The 22125-nt window shown below is 41.9% G+C and overlaps 1 protein-coding gene across 1 annotated transcript in view; it reads left to right on the top strand.

Annotated features, from left to right (window-relative positions):
• Nucleotides 1–22125, top strand: part of Rgsl1 (regulator of G protein signaling like 1) — a 54674-nt gene that overhangs the window by 26982 nt on the left and 5567 nt on the right. The window contains exons 11-19 of the mRNA XM_055624396.1: nucleotides 1638–1740; nucleotides 6763–6956; nucleotides 9248–9365; nucleotides 9880–9991; nucleotides 11855–11984; nucleotides 14059–14233; nucleotides 17302–17440; nucleotides 17665–17789; nucleotides 21076–21185. Coding sequence (XP_055480371.1) covers nucleotides 1638–1740; nucleotides 6763–6956; nucleotides 9248–9365; nucleotides 9880–9991; nucleotides 11855–11984; nucleotides 14059–14233; nucleotides 17302–17440; nucleotides 17665–17789; nucleotides 21076–21185 — 1206 coding nt within the window. The remainder of the gene's footprint in view (nucleotides 1–1637; nucleotides 1741–6762; nucleotides 6957–9247; nucleotides 9366–9879; nucleotides 9992–11854; nucleotides 11985–14058; nucleotides 14234–17301; nucleotides 17441–17664; nucleotides 17790–21075; nucleotides 21186–22125) is intronic.

Consider the following 22125-nt stretch of genomic DNA (forward strand, 5'->3'; position numbering starts at 1 on the left):
TCTATGAGTGTTTTAGTTTCCCTTCCAGCTGTCCCGACAAAAGATCTGACAGGAGCAACTCTAGAGGGGAAAGGGTTTACTTGGCTTTCGATCCAGATAGAACCAAAGCAGAGACTTGAGGAACAAGTCACATCCCACAGTCAAAGAGTAAAGGGACTTCCTCTTTGCTTTACTTTTTGAAGGGATATCCAGTTTCTGAGGCTTCTTGCCTTTACAAAATTACCAGCTGTCTTGAGAAAAATATAACGCAGAAAGTTTTTCTATTTTTTTTTAAGTCCTGAGCTTAGTTTTATGTTCGCTGTGGCTTAAACACTAAAAATTATTATTTCAACATGCTCTTGTAATTTTAAACATCTTTTTCTAATTCTTGTGTTTTAACTGGATTTCTTATAGGTTTATTTATGACTTTGAACTATGTTTTGTTTTAATCCGACATTGGAAGTGTTTGGTCTTAGGGCGACTGTTGCTTATAGAGAGCTTGTTGGTGTCCTTTTATAACAATTGCCTTCTACAATCTGAATTTCATTTTCAGTCATTTCAGTTGCATTTATTTAGAACCAATGTACATATCAACAGCTTTTGACAATTTTTGTATGCTGCCTATCACAGAAATATTATCAAATCACACAAAAATGCCTCTGCATGTGCTCATTCTATTTAACTCGCCTCTTAAGCCATTGACTGTGTAGGTCATGTTCTGATTTTGAGCAGTGAGTTGTCTCTATGCCTGCCCTTGATGATTTTATAGTCAGTGTCTTACTTCTGTAAAATTAAAGAGTCTTAGGTAATGAAGGTTAGCCTCAAACTCACTTTGTTACCAACGAGGACCTTGAGCTTCAGATTTCTTGCCTCCATTTTGCAAATGCTAGCATTGAAGGCAAGAACATCACACTGTGCGAGGGATTGAGCCCAGGGCTTCATGAATGCTAGGCAAGCACTCAACTAAACAACATCCCAGACCCTCAAAGGGTTTTGATGATGCTGAGATCCATGGAATCATTATTTCTCAAAAGCATTTCAATGCATCTCCTAGAATAATTGTTCTAAAGTGCATCACAGAGCAAGGCATTTGTTCTGAATTGTATATGAGTTGCCAGAATACCATTGTAATGGGAGCCACATCCTCAGAAAGAAAATGGTTTTAGATGAAGCAAGAAGTTGAGTGGAGGCTCTTTAAGTTGAGGTCAACAGTCAGTAAGTTCAATGATTACCAAGTAAAACTTTCAAATGACAAGCAGAAGTGCTTCCAAGAGGAGGGCCAATGTGTCAACAAACAGAATACCATCAGCATTACGGCTGAATGAAAAAATCAGATTGGAAGGCAGGTAGCATCTCATCTTCAGTAATGTACCAAGAAGCACAGTGGACTTGGTCTCAACAGTCCCTCAGGAAGGCGGATCTAGGCCTGATGGCCAGCATCTCCAAGGAAGGTGGGCTCTAGGCCTGATGGCCAGTGTCTCTAAAGAAGGTGGGCTCTAAGCCTGATGGCCAACATAAGTATCTAACACACCTTGGCCTGATGTCAGCGTCCAGGTGTCCAATGGCCTGACACAGTAGTTGTGATTGATGTCTAATAAATGTTCCTTTTTTTCGTTCTTTATAAAAATATTGTTACCTAACTTTATGGTCTTCCTCAGAAATTACAGTGGAAATTATCAGGCAACCAAGACTCAGAACCTCATATAGGAAAACATCCTATGCTAAAAAGTCTGTCTTAAGGAAGCCTTCCATGAGACCAAGGTAAGAGGGGAGGAATCTGGAGAGAGCAACATCTCTAGGCACAGACTTGACTTCTGTGTGGCAATTGCCAGTCCTTCTTCTGTAGATCGGATGCATATGAACAAGGCACTACAGGTTAACTTGTTTATTTTATAAAATACTGTGTAACATATCTTATAAAATAACTTTCTAAAACTTAAACTGTCACAGACAACTTTTAAAAACTTTCATGTATTTGTATGTATGTATATACACACACACACACACACACATGTTTAGGTATAAGCATATTTGGGGTGGGGGGGCAGGTGTGTGGGTGTGGATTTACAGATGCAACATCCAAATGACAGCACTCCTTCTCCTCTCCCTTCCACATTCTTTCTGCCTTCTCTTCGGAGGTGCTCTCTGAGCCTTGGAGAGGCTTGATGTAGCTGTTCCATTTCAGGGAGCACACTCCACAGTCACTAAATCTGAATCTGACCAATTATGAGTCCCCCTGCTAACTGTCACTGTCACAGACAGCCTTCTATGTTAGCCTGCAGAGGTCCACTACCCTTCACATTGTAGCTGAAGCATAGTTTGTTTAATCCCGTCCTTTCTCTAGGCATTTACACTGCCTCTCATTTTTTATCGCTGTAAATAGCACATGCACCTGAACTCAGGGACTTTAGGTTCCACTCTGCTTTAGCAGCCTTCCAGTCTCTTACTTCAGGTCTCTCCGCTTTCGAAACAGTCTAAGACTTAATCTCTGCTGGGAGGAGATTCTGTCGAGTTTCCCTCAGAGGCAGCACCTGTCTTCCTCTCCACTCCCCTTCGCCCAAGTCCCGCTTAGACATGAAAAGTTCTCCAGGGGCTGTAATTACATCTGCTGTAATTTCCTGCTCTGAAGCCGCATCCCAGGGGCCACCACCAATGCCATGTCCTACTTTGCAGTGCTTTATGCATTGGATGTGCTGCTTTCTTTTCTCTTGGGCCGATTAATTCATTTTACTCCATCTTTGTCTAATTGCCAGCCACCTAAAAAGTTCATCTCTAGATTATGAAAACATAAGAGTGTATAAAAAAGACAGTCAAATCTTTAGAAAAAATATTTTGTATAGGGAAAACAAAATGCCCAGAGAAATGCTTTTGCTACTGTAGCATTTGTCAGAGGTTGTGACTTTTCTGTCTGTTCTAAGCACTCTCAATAAATCTTCCACTCCTTGGATAATGAAACTGTTCCCTGACAGGCAATCATCCTATTTCTCTTGATGTTCTAGTCTGTACTAGTCACCGCTCTCTATTCAAACTACAGAAATATTTCCAACGTAGTTGAACACGAATAATCAAAGACTTTTCTAAATTATGTAAGTTGTACAGCCCATGACTTAAGATCACTGTTAAGGTCAGAAACACAGTTGCAATTTTTCTAAGTGTTGTCTCTAGCCCTCACTCAGTGTGAGTTATTGTTGATCATATGCTATGTCTTGGCCATTCTAATGATATAAATGATAATGCTGTAACAGAATACATATTGTACTAATAAGATAGTTCTTGTCCTTTTCTATTTGTTGTTTGTTTGCTTTTTTATTTTTTCAAGATGGGGTCCCATTATGTGGCCCTGGCTGTCCTGGAACTCACTGTGTAGACTAGGCCAGCCTTGAATACTCAGATATTTACCTGTCTCTGCCTTTCAAGTACTGGGATTAATGGCTCGCAGCACCATACCCAGCAATTTTTGCCCTTAATCTAAGACATAAACTAAGGAAAATATAAAGCTGACTTTTAGGTGTTAGGATAAAGTTTATCTGATTCTTATGGGAGAATAGCAGAAAGGGAAATAAATTTTGAGTGTAAATTAGGAGAAGTTAAACTCTAGGAGGAGTTCCTAAACTGCATATAGGAATTCCATTGCATAGGAATGGGGTCATACGTGGGTTTGGAATTTCAGGTGGAACAAGGATGGACCCAGTTAGCTATCTCTCTTGGCTTCCAATAAGGCCTTAAAATGATAATTAAAAATGAAAAGAAGGGGCCTTGAGAGATGGCTCAGTGGTTAAGAGAGCTTGCTGCTTTTGCCGAGGACCTGAGTTCAGTTCCTAGCACCAGTATGATGCATACAGCCACCAACTCCAACACCTTATTCTGGCCTTTGCAGGCACCAGGCCTATACATGTTACACAGACAAGCAGGAAAAGCACTCATACATATAAAGCAACAATAAATATATCTTTAAATATATGTTTTCAATTTTTGTGGCGGACAATCGCATAGACATATTCAATAGTAGAAGTATAAAATGCAATGTGAAGTTCCACAGCTTCTGTTTTGAATTCTTGAGCCGTATAGAAGTTCACTGTGTTATATATATAGTCTTTGGATCTGGTTAATTTCAATGTATGGGGTTTTTTTTAAAGTGTATGTCCTTTTTATTATAAAGTTTCAAATCAAATCAAATAATTAAAAATATTTAAGAAGAAGCAGAGCAAGACATCTTGTGAAAACACCTTGTGTGGTGCAGTGCTCCCTAGAATTACCCCAGTAAGTCAGTTAAAGAAAAACAAACTGAAAAAAAAAAAAGCAAACAAAACCCATCAACAGCAGCAACTGTGGAGAATGGAGAGTGAAGAGTGAGGATATACCCCAACTCCAGGGTTGCTACGATAGTCCTACAAAAAATAAAAATACAGGACACACACACAGCCTATGGATGGTGCAGGCAGCAGAAAGAAACTGGGCCTGAGATTACTCCTATTTGGATTTACCAAAACATCTAAGAAACTCTTCAGCAAAGTCAAGGAAATTATGTATAAAGAGTTGAAGGAATGTGTGATAGCAATCACTAACCAACTAGAGAAAATTAAAAAAAAAAAATGTGGCAAATTATAAAACCAACCAGATCTGGGGTAGAAAAGCATAACAACTGGATGAAAAGCTTGCTAGACAGAATCAGCAGATTTAATCTGAAAGAAGAGCCAGGAACTATAAGATGGCTCCATATACATTATCTAGTCTGGAGGTCTAGAACCCACACAGTAGGAGGAGCCAATGCCCAATAGTTATCCTTTAACTTCTGTATGTGGACCATAAAACACTCAATATAGAAAGACAGACACACAAGCATACAAACACACAAAAATAATTACAGTTTAAATCTTGCTTAAAAATCAGGATTGAAAAAAAAATAACATATAGACATTGAAATTCTTAGGAAATATAAAGATGAAATTCAACAACTTAATGTAATAAATTTCTTGAAATGCCCAGATTTCTAAAAGCTAACTCTAAGACAAGTTGAAAGTGTTGGTAAATCTATAGAAACAACAACAAAATCAAAATATCCAAAAAAGTAGTGATAAAAACTGGGTCTCCTTCAAGCAGCATCAAAAAGTCGTGTTCTTGCCAGGTATAATGATCCACACCTTTAATCCCAGCATTTGGGAGGCAGAGACAGGCAGATCTCTGGGAGTTCAAGGCCAGCCTGGTCCACAAGGCAATTTCCAGGGCAGCCAGGGCTACAGAGACCCAGCCTCGCAACAAACAAACAAACAAATAAATAAAACAAAAACAAAACAAAGCAGTGGTAGATGATTAATAATTTAATTTTTTTCATATAGCATACCATGGGCAGTCTTACTGGATAATTCTGGTAGATATTTAAAGCAAAGACAGACCTACATTACAATTGCTCTTTGAGAAAATAGAAGAAGCTCTTCCTTATTCTATGAGGCCAGTATCATCTTGATTCCCCCAACAGAGGCATCATCAGAACCACAGACTGCTAACTTCCCTTAGAATATGGACACATAGCTCCTTAATGAATAGCAAACTAATCCAATAACAGCAATGACAGCAAAACCATCATGTAGCATAAACAGTTAGAATTTGTCTAACGAATACAAAATTAGGTTAACACCCCAAAATCAAAATAACATTTTGTATTAGTTGTGCTTCTCTAGAATAACAGAGGCAATAGAATGAGTATAAACTAAAAGGAGATTTTTTTTTATTAGATTGTCTTATACAGTCTAGTTGGAGTAGTCTAGCAATGGCCATCTCATACTGGAGAGGTAGAGAACCCAGTAGTTGTTCAGTTCATGAGTCTGTGTGCCTCAGGAGTCCCAGTATGGTATTGAAGACCAAGAGGATTCCTGAAGAGTCACTCACTGGTCCTCACTTAGTTATAAACCCAAAGAAGCTAATTTTCAACATCAATAAAGAAATGCAGCAGCAGCTGGATAGATGAATTTGCCAGTGAGAGTGAAAGCAAGTAGGCAAAAACAAAAATTTTCTTTTGTTTCCCTTTTATCTGGGCTGACAAAGAAAAGTACCAGTTTATTAGAAATAGGCCTTTCTGCTTCAAACAGTCTGATCAAGAAAACCTCTCACAGGAGGGTCCAGTGGCTTACCTTTTAGTTAATTCCAGATCCAACCAATTCAATAACCAAGATTAACCACCACATATGCCATATTAAATAAATGAGGTAGAAAATTTACATGATTATCTAAATTCATACAAAGTTTCATACACTAAGTATTCATGATTAAAAAAAAACTTTCAAAATGAGAATAGAAAAAAGCTATCTCATCCTGATATAAAGGATATCTATCAAAAACCTACGGCTATTATCAACCATAAAGGCACATAAAGGAGATGGGTAAATTGGTCAAAAACTGGTTATATACAGAGAGCTTTGAATAATAACTGTCATAAAATGAGATTAAGTGGACAGTTAAAATTGGAGATCAGAGCAACTACAGATACAGTTGCAGCGTGCCAATAAAGGTGAAACCCCAGAGGGAGTTTCACCTACAGCCTACTCAGGCAAGACTGTGAGAGAAAAGAAGAGAGGACTGTGGGTAGGACATTAGAGTTAACTCCATTCAAGGGGCAGCCAGGTATGGTGATGGCAGGCACCTTTAATCCCAGCACTCCGGAAGCAGAGGGCCTCACAGGCCTGGAGGTGCACTGTGACCCATGCCCTTCTCCATTCCTTTCTCAGAACAGTCTCTGCGGTCATTATCCTTTCCCTTCTACCAACAATCCCATGCTCTGTTTTTCAGGAATATGACAGAGGTCCTCCTAAATACTCAGCACCTTGAGTACTTCAGGCATTTCCTCAAAGAACGGAATGCTGAAAGCCCATTGCAATTCTTGGTAACTTTACAGAAGGTCTTGATGGAGACCAATGAAAAATCTTACAAGTCAGCTTTGGATAATATAATCAAGACTTACTTCCACGGCAGGCTCCCTCCTGGTGTGTCTCTTTTTCTCCTGATTCTTGCTTCAGTTTCTTGGGAGAAAAAGTGGGGGAAATAATCTGACTCTATAAAAACCCATAGAGTGAACAGAGGAGGGGAATAACCACATGGGAGCAATATCAAGCCTGTGAGGATAAATGCTGAGAATAAATAGTAGGCCCAAAGCCATAATATTGGTGAAAGGAACCACTCATGAGATAAATTCATATACATGCTCATTCATTTCATTTAATGTTGGAAATCAAACCTTAATCCCTGTAAGGTAGGAATAAAGAGCTACATTTTCTGAACAAAGAAAGTACATCGCATTGAAGTTAACTAACTTATTTGATTTGTTTGTACTTTAATGCGAATTCCAGTTAGTTAATCATCAAATCGATGAGCATGAGGCTAGCTTTAAGCAAATGGGCGATTCTCTCCACCCCCAGTGGGAAGAGTTAAACTGAGTGGAGAATGCTGTGTCTGACAACTGTTCATATATGTTGTCTTGTTTCCCTGTCTAAGGGGGTGGTAAACTTAGCCCATGGAAGTGCATCTTAGCTGGAGGTTGCAAGTAAAGTATTAGCTCAAAATTCTAGCAAGGGGGGGGGGGGAAGGACACAAACACAGTGCCCCCTCAAGCTGTAGAGGGGGCTGAGCTTCCTGTCTGTCACCGGGGAGCGGGCAGAGTTTACATAGGCAAGAAAAAGCTCATTTGTCTGGTGTTTTTTATTTTTTCCTCACTTGTTTGTTTGCTTCGTTTTGTTTGTTTTGTTTATCCAAGTCAAGCATATAAATACACAAACAGGAAAAGTTCAAAAGTAACAAGTCTCTCTAGTTCATTTGTTTGTTCTGTTTTGAAACACATTCCTGCCACATATTCCAGACTAGCCTTAAACCCTGGAACTTCCTGATCCTGCCTGCCATGTGCTAGGGTGGACAGACATGGCACAGCTTAGCCTGCCAGTTTGTAGGTGCAGCTGGAATTCAGTAACGGTAAACTCACCAATAGTGCATCCGTGTCACACTAATGCAGTTATGAGAAATGATGGAGCGCTTCCCCTTGGTGTAACTTAAATGAGAGGGAGCCCAGATTGACAATCTCTACTCCTCCCTGGCCCTCCTCTGCACTTCCCACCATCCTTTGTCTGTGGTATGAGTCTGAACCTGTGTCAGCTTGAATGCCGTCCCTGTGTCTGGTGTGCTACTATGTATGTCCTGTGTATGGCAAAGGGCTCTGCTCTCTCTTATGGAATAGCACAGAAAGCAGCACACGAGGAAGAATGAGATACTGTACAGAAATCTTTAACAAAATTACAAGGGATGAGGTCACTGGTTCCAGCTGATCCCAGCTGACCCAGATAACAAACAAACCAATGCTATCAAGCAATATTCATACATTGCTCCAACATTTATTGTGGGTGGACATTCATTTTATAAAGCTGATTTGATCCTATTTTCTGTACTCAGCAAATGATTTTCATAGCCTACACACACATACATTCATCTTGGGACAGGGGCATGGAAGGGTACATAATGTAAGATTGCAGCTGTGTATTAACTTTGGTTGTTAATTAATTAATTACATGGGAATTCTAAGGCAAGGAAGGTTAGTTGTTACAGTGTTCTCTTAAAGGCAGGTTAAACAGCCTAAGGACACAGCGGTAGCAGTCTTATGCCTTAAGTGACCTCAAGGTACATTATTAACTCTGGCTGTGAGGTCCACCCGAAGTTCCAGTCTTTTAGGATGTAAGAGACACTTTTAGCATAATGCATTGCCACATACAAGACCTGTTTTTTTTTTTTTTTTGCTGAGTTTCAGAATGAGTTCTCTACATCATTCTTGAGAGTCTCACAGAGAAAGGAGCACCCAGATGCCCTCCACCTCCTCCCTCCATGCTTTTTCAAGTCTCCTTAACAAACACGCTCTCTCTGAACCCAGGAGCGCTGTGATGCTCTCAGCATTGTATCACCTTCTGCACCCAAAGATTTCGTTTTGCTCCTTTCCTCCTAAGCCTCTTTCTAAACTGAAAGTTTTCACCCCAGCTACAGAAAAGAATTAAAAAAAATTTTTTAAAGATTTTATTTTCTTTTAAGCTTTCATCTTTGAAATGGGGCTAAGAAAGACAGTGTTTTGTCTACAAAAACTAACAATCCCCCATAACATGTAAAATATTTGCAAATTGTCGAATGCTTATAGTGAGCATTTCACCAGAGTGAAAACAGAGGGTCATGAGACTCTCACGTGAAACCGCCAAGCAACAGACAGCAACAACTCCCCGCTCCCTCCTTGTCTCTGGTTATCTAGAAGAAATGCTGCAGTGCGACGCTCCTCTGATCAAAGAAGTCGCTCACATGAGGCACATCACCACCACCACACTGCTGATGCTCCAGAATTACGTCATGAGAGCTCTGGATCAAAAGTGGTAAGCACACTCGGGGAAGGTGGGGCTCGCCCTGGAGTTGCCTCCTGGCTTTGAAAAACCGCATGAAGCAAAGTTCTCCCGGTCCTCATCGTGTATGCCAGAGCCCTCCTCCAAAAGAAACACCAAACTTACTCTGAAATCTCCTGTGTTGGCAACACACACACACACACACAAACACGCATATACCCCACATACAAACACAGACACATATACACAAATATAGACATACAAACACATACATATAAACACGTACACAAACACACACATGTACCCACATAAGCACACACACAGAAACACACACACACAGGCAGCACACAGACTGAGGAGGAATACAGCATGGAGAAAAAAAGACAGGCTGACTTTATATAATTGAGACAGCAAGAGGAGGGCTTTTGGGTGTCTCGCCATTCCCACTCTGACTCCTTCCGAGGCTGACTTGGAACAAGGCTACCTTGTTACGTTTTGTGCGCCGTGGTTTTGTCTTGTTTGATATTCTCCATCTCCTTTCTGGTAGGTTTAAAGACTACCAAGAATTGTTCCCACCACGTCCTATGGAAATCGACCCCGATTTGCAGTATATCTCTAGGAAGTCCTCAAAGACAACAAAGTACATACAGGACGCTCAGGTCAGTGAGGAGGAAGAGGGAAGGACCTTACAGACAGGAAAGCCATTGTCCAGGCACCATCAATTGTACAAAAGATTATCCCAATTAGGGCCACTTCATATATCACTGAAAGAAGTACTCTTGGGCGTGGGAGTTATGTTTTAAGCGCCATTTTACAAAAAGGATAATCTGAGGCTCAGAAAAACTATGCAGAGAAATCCCTTTCCATTTGGCTCTCTCTGGTACCAACCAAGTGATAGGAACAAGAGTTAGATATACAAAGATGTACAGTTTTGTCAGCGTTTTTGCTGCTTATGCTTATTCAAAGGGTGGATTGGCCATCAAGCCAAATTGTTTTGCTAATCTTTCTACACCGAGATTAGATTGATTACACTGGGTTACACATCCAATCACTGGCAACGGAAGCCTCACCTTACAGTATGACAAAAGGCAGGCCTGGAATAAGTCCCCCCACAGACCAGCAAATCCCAAAAAGGCAAAGCCAATTTTCATTGACATTGACACATTGTGTTTATTCTTTGTCCTGTAAAAAGAGAGAAAGGAGGGGGGAAGAGACAGGAATGGTACTCAGAGAAGTCTTTTCATGTGGTTTGAAAAAGCATACATGTTCCTTTAAGGAACGTCACACTCTGTGTGAGTTGGTTAGACAGAAAAGGTTGAAACCAATTCTATCAGATTCCCAAGATTAGGTTAAGATGTATCTGAAAATAAGATTTAAGCCCAATACTGTAAAACATGAAAATGTGCTGGCTTTCCCCCTTTCTATTCTCTCTGCTTATAAGCCAAATCTGGCACGGCACAGTGGACAATTGGATATTTGAAAGAATATGTGTGGTAAACCAGATAGCTTTGTTGTAGTTTCAGCTTCTCCAGGTCAGATAAAAGGGGACCAGGATATACTTACTGCCTGCCACACACTACATGATACACACATTCTAAGGCTCACCAACAACCCTGAAGGCTGTTGTTTTCATCTTATGTAAAGGCACAGATCAAGTAAAATTGACCCAAATTACACATCTTTGGAGAAGCTAGGCTGTACCCTAAAAGTGTCCAGCCCCCCAAATCCAGTACATTTTAGCACTTCACGACTGACCCCCTAAAAGCACATTTGCACTGACCCTCCCTCTCAGCGAACTGGGGTAAAGAAGTGAACACTTTCATTAAAAAGATGCTTTCGGGTTCAATGTGTTCTGGAGGCAAATGATCCAGAAAACGGCCTCCCAGCACCTACTAAAGGAATGCAGAAGCAGAATGCATTTGCTTCTATGTGGGAAGGGGCAGGAGTGTGGGAATGGGTACCAGTAAATTTTTCTTTTTCTTTTTTTTCTTTGTTTTTCAAGACAACGTTTCTCTGTGTAGCCATAGCTGTCCTAGACTTTCTTTGTAGTCCGGGCTGGCCTCAAACTCAGAGCAGTCTGCCTGCCTTTGCTTCCCTGAGTGCTGGGATCAAAGGCATGCACCACCGCACCTGGCCTGGAAATTTTTTCTTAAAGGTTAAGAAAGGTCCTTTCTCTATTTCTTTAACGTTTTAAGATCTGCTGAGCCATTGTTTCCTTCTTATGAGCAGCAACTTGTCCTCTGTTCCTTCCTACCCTGAGTGCAGACCCTCACTGCTGGAAGGCAGCATGGTAGAAGGAGTTTAAGCAAAGGTTCTGTGATGACTGGAGCTAGATTCTTCTACTCATCAACTGCTTAATCTGAGGCAGGCTGACTTGAGTTTCCTCACCCTTGAAATAGGAGCACAAAAGTATTCCTTTGTAGAAGTGACGATTTTAAACATAACAAATAGCAGGTTTGTGGCCCACAATCAGTTCTTGGTGGATAGCAGCCATGCTAATGGACATCCTCTTGCTTCCCCAGAGGACAGGGTGGACAAAAATGATCAGCTTTGTCAAGAGCTTTTGCAGTTACCGCAGATTCATGTCCAGTCACAAGAAACGCCAACAGTTTCTAGATTTCCTCCACATGGAGATGTACAACACCAAAGAGAGTGAGTCACTTCCCCGCCATGATGGTCAGCCCACGTCAGCTACTTGCTTTGAGCCAGGCCTGCACCAGCCACAGTAAACAAGAACTGCAGGTGACCAGGGTTTTTGAGACAGGGTTTCTCTGTATAGCCTTGACTGTCCTGGTCTCACTTTGTAGACTAGGCTGGCCTCAAGCTGACAGAGATCCACCTGCCTCTGCCTTTCCGAGTGCTGGGATTACAGGCGTGCGCCACTATCTGGCATGTACATTATATTTTGATCATTAGCCTTTTGTTAATTCCTCTCCGATAAACTCCCCCCCTTATGTACCCCTCCCAACTTCATGTATTTTGTGTTTTTACCACCCACCAAGTCCAATTTGTATTGCTCATATGTTCATGAATGTGAGGCCATTCACTATAGCATGGCTGTCTTATCGAAGAGGACTCAAGTTTTACAAAATGGTTTCTTTATGTTGTTTACTGTGATGTTTTTAAAAATATCTTTAAATTTTTCCCAGCTACATAAGCAATACATGCTATGCATAAAGAGCCAGCAAAACTAGAAGAACATGTAGGACACAAATGAAAATCTTTAGAGATAACACTGACAATGCTTTGAAGCCTACATTCTGATTACACACGCTCACACACAAAATCTCCATACTTTCCATTTATAGCTTACCGTTTTCCTTAACATAGGTTGAACTTCACTTTCTATCAGTGCACATATACCTCTGTCCAGCTTCTGACTAGCATTGAGTCTGCTGTACAGATTTATTCAACTGCTTCATCAATTCCTTCATTCATGGCCATGGCTGAGAATGTTTCAGAGCGCTCACTTCAAGAGATGCTGAGGTTTCCATGGTAACTATACAGACAGGGCCCTGCCCTTCTGACCTACAGCTTTTCTACAGAAACTGTAACCACAGATGTTAGATCAGACCCTACTGCTTTTGCTTGAATGAGTGACTATGGGCTTCCATTTCCTCATTCCACAGAATGGGAATAGCCACTCTCACCTCACTGAGCTGCTGTGAAGCTAAGTGAGGGGACAACTTGGGTGTCTTTGAGCTACACTTAGCAATATTCAGGCAGAATGCTTGGCCTGGAGATGAGAGGAGGACCGCACCTGAGATGGCGTGGAAGAGACTGGCAATGGCGGATTGCATCTCTCTGAACTTCCCGGTTATTCACTCAAACATACCATGTTTCTACGGGAGAAATGCCTTAAAGTTGCTATAATTAAATTTGGTTCTCCAGAACTGTTGCACTAATTTGTATATCTGCTGAGACTATAAATCAGGGTTTGAGTCTTCATATTCTCACCAACCTAGATTATGATGTATTTTTTTTAAACTCTAACCTTACCCGTAACTCTCCTTAAAGTGCCTACCACATCATGTGACATCATGGCCTGAGGTGCTCGGAGTTCCCACCATGCTGTTGTCTATCAGTCTGCCCATGCAAGGTGTGAATGACTCTCCCATAGACACCTAACCCCCACCATCTGTCTCCATGACCCCCTGGAGCCTTACATCTGCTTTAGCTTTCCATTCTCCTTCCCTTTAACAAACTTTCCCTTAGTTTTGACGTTTGTTATTTTTCAAATTTCCTCCTAGATGATAAACCTTGATTCCTCCCTGATAAACCTTGAGTGGCTATTGACCAGAACCACACTCCCATTTGAAAAGTGGAGTCTTTCAGTGCAGTTTCCACTGTCTCTGCAGGAAGCCTTATGGATTAGCATGGCCACAGCTGTGATTGTTTCTGTTAGGCAAGTGCCATGAAAACATCCTTCAGCCCTCAACTGCTCTTGTGATTAATTGGTTATTTAATTATCTTTTAATATGAATGTTGTCACATACCTGAGCAGGTGCCTTCTTCAGCAGTTGTTCAAGTCTGAGTAAGAGGCTGTCCTGAATAAGAGGCTGTGATAGACATAGGAACTGAGTCTGAGTAAGCCTGAGTAAGAAACGTGGTGCTTTCAGTAAGTACCAAACACGAGTCCACGATGGCCAAGCTTAGCGTGAGAGATTTTAGACCTGAGAGAAATTTGATTAAGCCAGACTGTAATTTCTTGTCGTTTCTCTGCTAGATTACGCTGCATCACCTAGCTCAACTTCACGCCATACCCCCATATCCCCCGGTCCCCGGAGCACAGATCAAGACAATGGAGAAATAGTCCTTGTAAAACGCCGGATATTTGGCCACCGAGTTATCATTGTCAACTTTGTCGTTAATGATCTATATTTCTTTTCTGAAATGGAGAAGTAAGTTCCCATCTTTCTTCCCTCTTGTGCCTTTCACACGTAAAACTTCCCAGCAGGGGCTGGGGAGATGCCTCTCAAGCATGAGGACCTAAAATCCATCCCTGTACCTATTGGGTGGGGTGAGAGAAAGCCGGGCACAGCAGTGCTCATCTGGAATTCTAGCACCAAGAAGACAAGAGGCCCGAGTTTACTGACTAGGCACCCTAGCCCAAGGTGAGCTGCAGGTTCAGTGAGAGATTTCATCAAAACGTAAGGCAGAGGGTGATTGAGGAAGTCACTAGTTCTTTCTCCCTGACCTACACACACACACGCACACACATACACAGGCACACCTCCTATCAAAAGTTGACTCGACATATGGAGCCATAGGGATTGATGTGTGAGAAGCACAAGGATTTAGCTCTAGCGAAGAAGACAGTCCTGAAACTGTCCCGGACTCTGTCACCCTATCATTCCCACCCTTCCTTGGACCCCGAGGGTCTCTCTTCAATATCCCGGAGATCCCAAGGCTGCAATACACTTACTTATTGCCAGCAAATGGATTTTTTTCTCCATTTACAAATATGTAAGATGCTGTCTCATGTAATACCCATAGACCAATGGTTTTTCACTTAAAAGCAGACCGTCAGAAGAGGTGTGTGTGTGTCAGATATGCTAATGCACATTCACCTGCCAAATCTCAAATGTAAAGTCAACCTGCTAATTGGAGTTTTATACATTTTTCTTGTATAAACTCTAAATTATGCTCCAAATACTGTCAACCAACTCTAATTTCAATTTTTATTTTTTTTAAGTGGAGCAAGGGCTAGAGAGCTGGCTCAGCCTTTAAAGGCTAGGTTTACCACCAAAAGTGTAAAAATGTGAAACACTCCAAGCAACTTACGGTTTTTGGATTTTATTTGTTTATGAATGTATTTTGTAGGGGTGGGATGTCATGCCGGGCCAAACCCACACAAGACCAAAGCTGAAGAAATGGGTTATGTTCCTGGCCAAATCCTGTCTTTCATGCTCACTTTCTCAATGATTTAAATTTCTTTGCTGTACCTAACTGAATAGGGTTTTTGTTTGGTTGTTTGGTTAGCTAGTTGGTTGGTTGGTTGGTTTTGTTTTTAAACTACAATACTTGTCTTTATTACAACATTTCAGAGTTCTCCTTTTCTCCTCCCTCTGAGAGGGGTATGACTATGTAGTCTAGGCTAAATTCTCCTGCTTCTTGGATTGCCCAGATTGCAATTCCAGGTGTATGCCAGCATGCCCTGGTCTAGTTTATTTTCCTAGAAACAATATTTTTTTCTTTTTAGATTTTAGATTCTGTTCTGTCATATGAATGAGTTAAAACTTAGAGAAAAATATTTGAAAAAAAAATTTAGTAACTCCTGGAAAACATCTCCACTGGGAGAAGTCTAAGAGTGAAGTAAAGATAGCCCACCAGTCTGTGCTCATCATGCCAGGGACACAAGCTAATGTGATTCTCAGAATGTCCAGTATCCTCACATCAGAGGAGTTTGACCCCGTTGCACTCCATGGAGGGACTTAGCTCAGTCCTAAACTTATTCACTGATCCCCTCCTCCTTATTGAGCACAGCCTCTGTCTTTATAGACATATCTCTATCAGCCCCAGACTAAGAATGCAAAACAAGACACACATAAAAGGTGAGAAAGTCTCTTGTGATGACAGGTGCTAGGTAAAATTTGGCACAGGAAATACAATTGAAACAACTATGAGTCCTCAAGCCTGATACCTTGGTCCTGGAGCTGACCTGCCCTAGAGGTGTCGGGGTTCCATACAGGGTTCCAAGGGGTAGGACCGGGGATGAAAAAGAAATAATGATGTAATAAAAGGAAAGACCAAAAGATGGGCTCAGGGAAACTGCAGAGGCTGACCTGAGTCAGCAGCTTTATTAATAGTTCTTTTTATTCCTCCAAAATGGGGAAGCAAGAAAACAAATCGGCAAAGATCATCAAAAAACAGAATGACAGGGAGCTCAGAATATCTCATTTCCCTTTAGCAGAATACATTCTGGGATAGCTAACAAAGCAGTTCACATCTCGGTCTCTGGAACATTTGACTACATACATACAGGAGACATGTCAAGCGCCAGATCCTGGACTACACCCTCCCAGTCCTGAAGCCCTGGTGCCAGTCCATGTATGAGCCTTGTCTGGCAGGACTATGACTAGGTGAGGGGTAAAAAGTCCAATCTCCTCATCAGGCCCTGCCAGCAGTCTCCAGTCCAAGCTAGCCCCCACCATGGAGCCAAGAAACAGGCTGAACTTTGAAGATGAGTGGGGTTAACAAGATAACAAGGTTGATAAGGGAAATCATGGGCAGTGGAAAGAGAGACAGCAGCCAGGACACAGCTGCCTCTGCTGCCTCTCCCACTGTCTCCCCCATCCTCCCTCTTTGCTTTCTTGGAAACTATTTCTGCAAACTAGTCTCTGCACAGCAGTGGTTCTTAACCTGTGGTTCATGACAAACCCCCCAGGATTCGTGTATCAGATATCCTATACATCAGATGTTTACCTCACATTACATTACATTAGAAAATTACAGTTATGGGGCAGCAACAAAATAAGTTTATGGTTTGAGGTCACTATAACAGGAGGGATCGTATTTCAGGGTCTCAGCATTAGGCAGTTTGGGAACCACTGTTGTAGAGCAACCAGAGACACCAATGCATGAAATCAATTATTACTCTCCTGCTGAGAATGCCCCAGTGGCTCTCCATCACCTCTGAGGTTCTGTCTATGCCATTGCCTACAGTTGCTCCACATGAGGGGAATCCACCTGCACCTCCAGCCTGCACAGATGGGCAAAAAGCAGGAGAGCCGGGAAATTCTAGGATTAGTCCTGAGTGAGACTTTCCTCAGGGCTATGAGGAGACCATGGGATAAAGAAGGAGTGGAGGTGGGAACTGGGAGACTTGAGATTCAGTGGATGACAGCACAGTCTGGCTCAGAATCTGGCCCTGTCCTTTTCTTGCTAGAAATAGGTTTGAGCCAGGCCATCTCTCCAGCCCCTATATCTGTCTTCTCTTGTTCATTTCTGATGTACGTCTCTTTTGTAGATTTAATAACATGGTGAGTTCGGCTCACATGCTGCAGGTCAACAGAATGTACAGCGAGAATGACATTATCCTGTTGCGGAATAAACTGAACATTATTTTAAAGCTTTTCCTGGTTTCTGATGTTCCCCCAAAGCTGAGGGTAAGGGATCTCCAGCTCCACCTTGACTCTTTCCCAGATAAAAAACCTGAAATTGACTTAACCAGGTGCCTCCTAAGTTCTGGGTAAACAAGGTGACCTTTGCCTAGCAAAACTGCAGCAAACTGTCTTCTGTAGAGGTCACGTTTCAGGGGATGTTAGGGGTCAGGAGGAATCATTTTCATTTCCTGGGGCTTCTAACAGTGACACGTCCACCCTATGGGTAGGTGAACATCTCTGAGTCCCAGAAGGACAACATCTTTGCTCTCATCTCAGAAGGCCACCTAGACCGGATCATCTTCCATGGGGCTATCATGTCCATCTTCCCTGTCATCATGTACTTCTGGAAAAGGTACTTATATCCTCTTACTCACTGATGACCAAGTCAAACAGTAGTCTGTCTTCCTGTGTCTCATAATTCCTGGTTTTGTAAGGCACTAGGATGGCTGCTCTTACCTTAACCACGAGACTCCATCATCCAGCCTGAGTTACAGGAAAGACAGAAGAGTGAAGCCTCTCCTTTTCTTGGGCTTTCCTGGTTCAAGGGCATCAGATGTGCTTAAGCTCAGGCTTCCCCACTAAGCAGGAGGTAGACCCAAGTTCCTGAGGGACTATGTATATCAACGTAGAAACTATTTATTATAAAGAACCTCATGGGAGGAGCAGGCCAGAGCAGTTTACCATTCTATCCAGTCCAGTCACCACTGAGGCGCAGTTACTTGGAGAGAACTCAGATGCTCAGTTTTATGTCATTTGTCTCCCAAAATTCAACTGACAAATGTAGCAATTACCTCAAAATCAAAATGAAAACATGGCAGGGAAGCAGTACAATGGTGGTACACGCCTTTAATCCTAGCACTCAGGAGGCAGAGGCAGGTGGATCTCTGTGAGTCAAGGCCAGCCTGGTTTACAAAGTGAGTTCTGGGATAGCCAAGACTACACAAAGAAACCCTGTCTTGAAAAGAAAAAAAAGAAAGGAAAGAAAAAAAGGAAAAGAAAAGAAAAAGTAGTAAAGAAAGCATAGCAGGGAACGTACGTGGGCCAAAATTCAAAACTTAAATGAACAAAATACCTGCAGAGCAAACACAACCTGTGCCTGTGTCCTGCCAGGAGTTGTGCTTGGAGTCTGGCCTGAGATGTCTCAGCTGACCAGCTGACTGTCAAGTCGGGAATTCTCTATGAGCTCTCTCTGTGTTTCCCTTGTGCTGTGCATCCTCAATGACACCATAGCTAGCAAAAAAAAAAAAAAAAAAAAAAAAAAAAAATTCTACAGAAGCCTAATGGGAATGCTTATATCATACTGTGACTCTGGCTACTAGGTTTCTCTTTTTCTTTTAAAAAACAAAAACAAAAACGTGGCCTGGGGCTGGAAAGATGGCTCAGGAGTTAAGAGCACTTGTAGAAGACCTGAAATCAATCTTTTTTTTTTTTTTTTTTTTTTTTGGCTGGGTGGTGGTGGTGCAGGCCTTTAATCCCAACACTCAGGAGACAGAGGCAGGCAGATCTCTGTGAGTTCAAGTGTGGTCTAAAAATCAAGGACAGCCAGGCCTGTTACACAAATAAACCTTGTCTCGGGGGGGGGGGGGGGGGAAGAAATGCTTAAATATGCCCTTCATGAAAATAAAGGTATACTTTTCTGTGAGATTGTGTCTCCTAGTAGAAATCAGAATCTGTACCCATAAAGTCTCACCATCATGACTTGCTCAAACATGAACTGAACAAGGACCACACCAACAGACAAGCTAAAGTGAACAGAGGCTGCAGCCCTGCACAAGGAACTACAGGCCTGTAAGAAATACTGAGAGTAAGAGAAATAGTCTTTCCCAGGGAAAAGATCAATACTAATTATCCAGGTATCCAGTACCAAATGATCAGCCCTGAAAACATACATACAAGTAATATTATACAAAATGAATAAGTTATATTTAATAACATATGAGTATATACATATATGCTTATAACTGCAATTAATAATAATAATAATAAAGAGGCCATGAATTTGGAATTGAGAAAGGAAAGATATATGTATGGGAGAGTTTGGAGAGAGGAAGGGGGGAATGATGTAATTATATTATTGTCTCAAAAATTAAAAGAAATATTAAAAATAAATGAATGATGAAATCTGTAGGGATTGTTCAGTGATTGAGAGCACTGACTGATCCTCCAGAGGACCTGGGTTCAGTTCCCAGCATGGCTGCTTACTACTTTCTGTAACTGAGTTCCAGAGGATCTAATGGCCTCTTCTGGCTTCAAGGATATTGCATACACAAGGTTCACAGACATACATGCAATCAAAACACCCCTACACCTAAAATAAGAATAAAGTATTTAATAAATAAACACAGTTATAAAGGTTGTGTACCAGTCACTCACTTTTATTGTCCAATCCCTAAGAAAAGTTATTTCCAACACATTTTGGAGAGGATGCAGAGAAAGGGAAGAGGGATATGGGTGGAGAAGGGGGAGGGAGAGTGGTATTGGGAGGGGAGGAGGGAGGGAGCTACAGGGGGGATACAAAGTGAATAAATTGTAATTAATAAAAATTAAAATTAAAAAAAATTATAAAGTTCCAAGTGAAAATAAATAAACAAATAAATTCATCCAGAGGCTTTCCAAAGGGTCAGAAACTTCTACAATAACACATGCTTCTCCTTGGTTGCCTCAGTGCTCAGCTTCCCTGCCCCCACGACATCCTTCGAAAGATTAGACTTGCTTTGTGGGAGTTCTGAAGTTGACACTTTACCTGCTTATATACTTGTTGATATTTGCATTGCACAAAGTGTTTCATCGCAAAGGAACTGTCAGCGTCAGGAGAAAAAGGCGGGGACAAAGTATTGTTACTCTTATTTTGCACATGAGGAAACCTAGCTTCAGAATTGTTAAGGGACTTGCCTAGAGTCACTTAGAAGGGGATTAAGCCAGGATTATAGTCTTTCAGTCTCTTACCCCCATAAACAATGCATCTTTGCATATTGGAGCAAAGCAACTGCAAAAGAATAGTCTGGCCTTTGGTGAGCAGGGAGATGGGAGCAGGCAAGAGCCATACCCCTGCCTACCTCAAGCCAAGGGAGCTCAAGCACAGACAACTAAACCTAATCTTACTAACCAAGGAGTCCTGAGAGGAAGAGACCAAAGAGGAAGCAGTGTTTCAAGATATTCAGGGAAGCAACATTTCTCCAGTGACAGTAAGTACACAAGTCTGAGGAATCAGTTATCTTGCAGGGCAAGGCCTGCAGGAATCAAGGAAGGGGAGCATGAAAACCCAAATCAATACCATGTATGAATCAGTAGGAGATTAGACAGAGGTTATCTATAACCTGACATTCAAATGGGCACAGCTAAGAATACCCCAGGCTTGGGCATAGTGCCTCTTCACAGACCCCATGGACTGTGGTTCCAGAAGGAAGTCTCATCTGTCATGTTCAGGTCAGTCCTACACTGAAGCCAAGCCTGGACAAGGAGAATGTCCTTGGATAGGCAGCATTCCCGGGACAGAGTTCTCTCTCTCTCTCTCTCTCTCTCTCTCTCTCTCTCTCTCTCTCTCCCTTGGACATCCCCAAAGTCCAGATTGACTGGTCCCACCCAAGCTGTTCTTCGTTCCAGCCTCTCTGTGTAACTGGATGACCTCCTTCCCACAGGTTTTGTAATTGGAAGGCAACACGCTTTTACATAGAGTCCACTGGGAAAAAATTTAAGGACAGAAGAATTCCTTCCAAGACTACATACAAGTACCCACCGTGGGGTGGAGGTAAGTCCCCTCTAGGCCCACAGCCCCAGTTCTCCAGCCAGAGACACACGAAGAGAGAACATGGGTCTGGAGAGCTAACTCTAAGACCTAAAGGGCACGAGGGAAGTGGCTAGTGTAGTGGTCATCGTCTCAAGTTGACCATCTGAGAAATAGGAATACTAGTGCTGAAGTGTGCAATGTTAGTGACCAGGAGTGTTATCCGAAACAATCCTAGTAGGGGCTGGACACACCTGTCCTGGCCCACAAGCTGAAAACCTGGCAGCAGTAACCTCTTTGGCTGCTGCTCAAGAGACTCCCATCTAGCCATCACCATGGAAACCCTACCATTCAGGAAGTATCTATTTTACAGTTATGTGAGGAAACAGCTAAAAACTAGATACACAGTGATAAATGTACCTGTTTTCATGCATACACGTATACACACATAATTTATGAAAATGTAGGAGAAATGCAGAAATTAACATAAAAGTATCGGTAGGGTTATATCTGGGTGCTATGATTATGCTAATGAGATATAGTTTTAATAATCTTTATTTATAGAACATAAATAGTCACAAAACATTTATGTGTGGGTGTGAGTGTGTGAGGGTTTGAATGAGACCAGCCCCCATAAGCTCATCTTTTTGAGTGCTTGGTCCCCACTGGTGGGATTGTTTTTTGGGGAAAGAATTAGGAGTCGTGGCCTTGTTGAAGGAGGCGTGTCACTAGGGTGTAGTGGAGTTTCTTCACCCTGCTGTTAGACTCTAACACTCTGAAGCCAAAGACCTAATTAAACCGTTTTATAACTTGCCTTGGTCATGGTGTTTTATCACAGCAATTGGAAAGTAACACACACACAAACACACACACACTGCATTCTACCTCATTAGCCCTCTCTTCCACAGGCAGCGCTTTCTTGGCACAAGGTCATTGTGCTGGTTAGATCTTTTTTATCTTTTTT

The sequence above is a fragment of the Psammomys obesus genome, unplaced genomic scaffold (assembly GCF_907164565.1).
Source record: "Psammomys obesus unplaced genomic scaffold, mPsaObe1.curated_primary_1811, whole genome shotgun sequence".
NCBI lineage: Eukaryota > Metazoa > Chordata > Mammalia > Rodentia > Muridae > Psammomys > Psammomys obesus.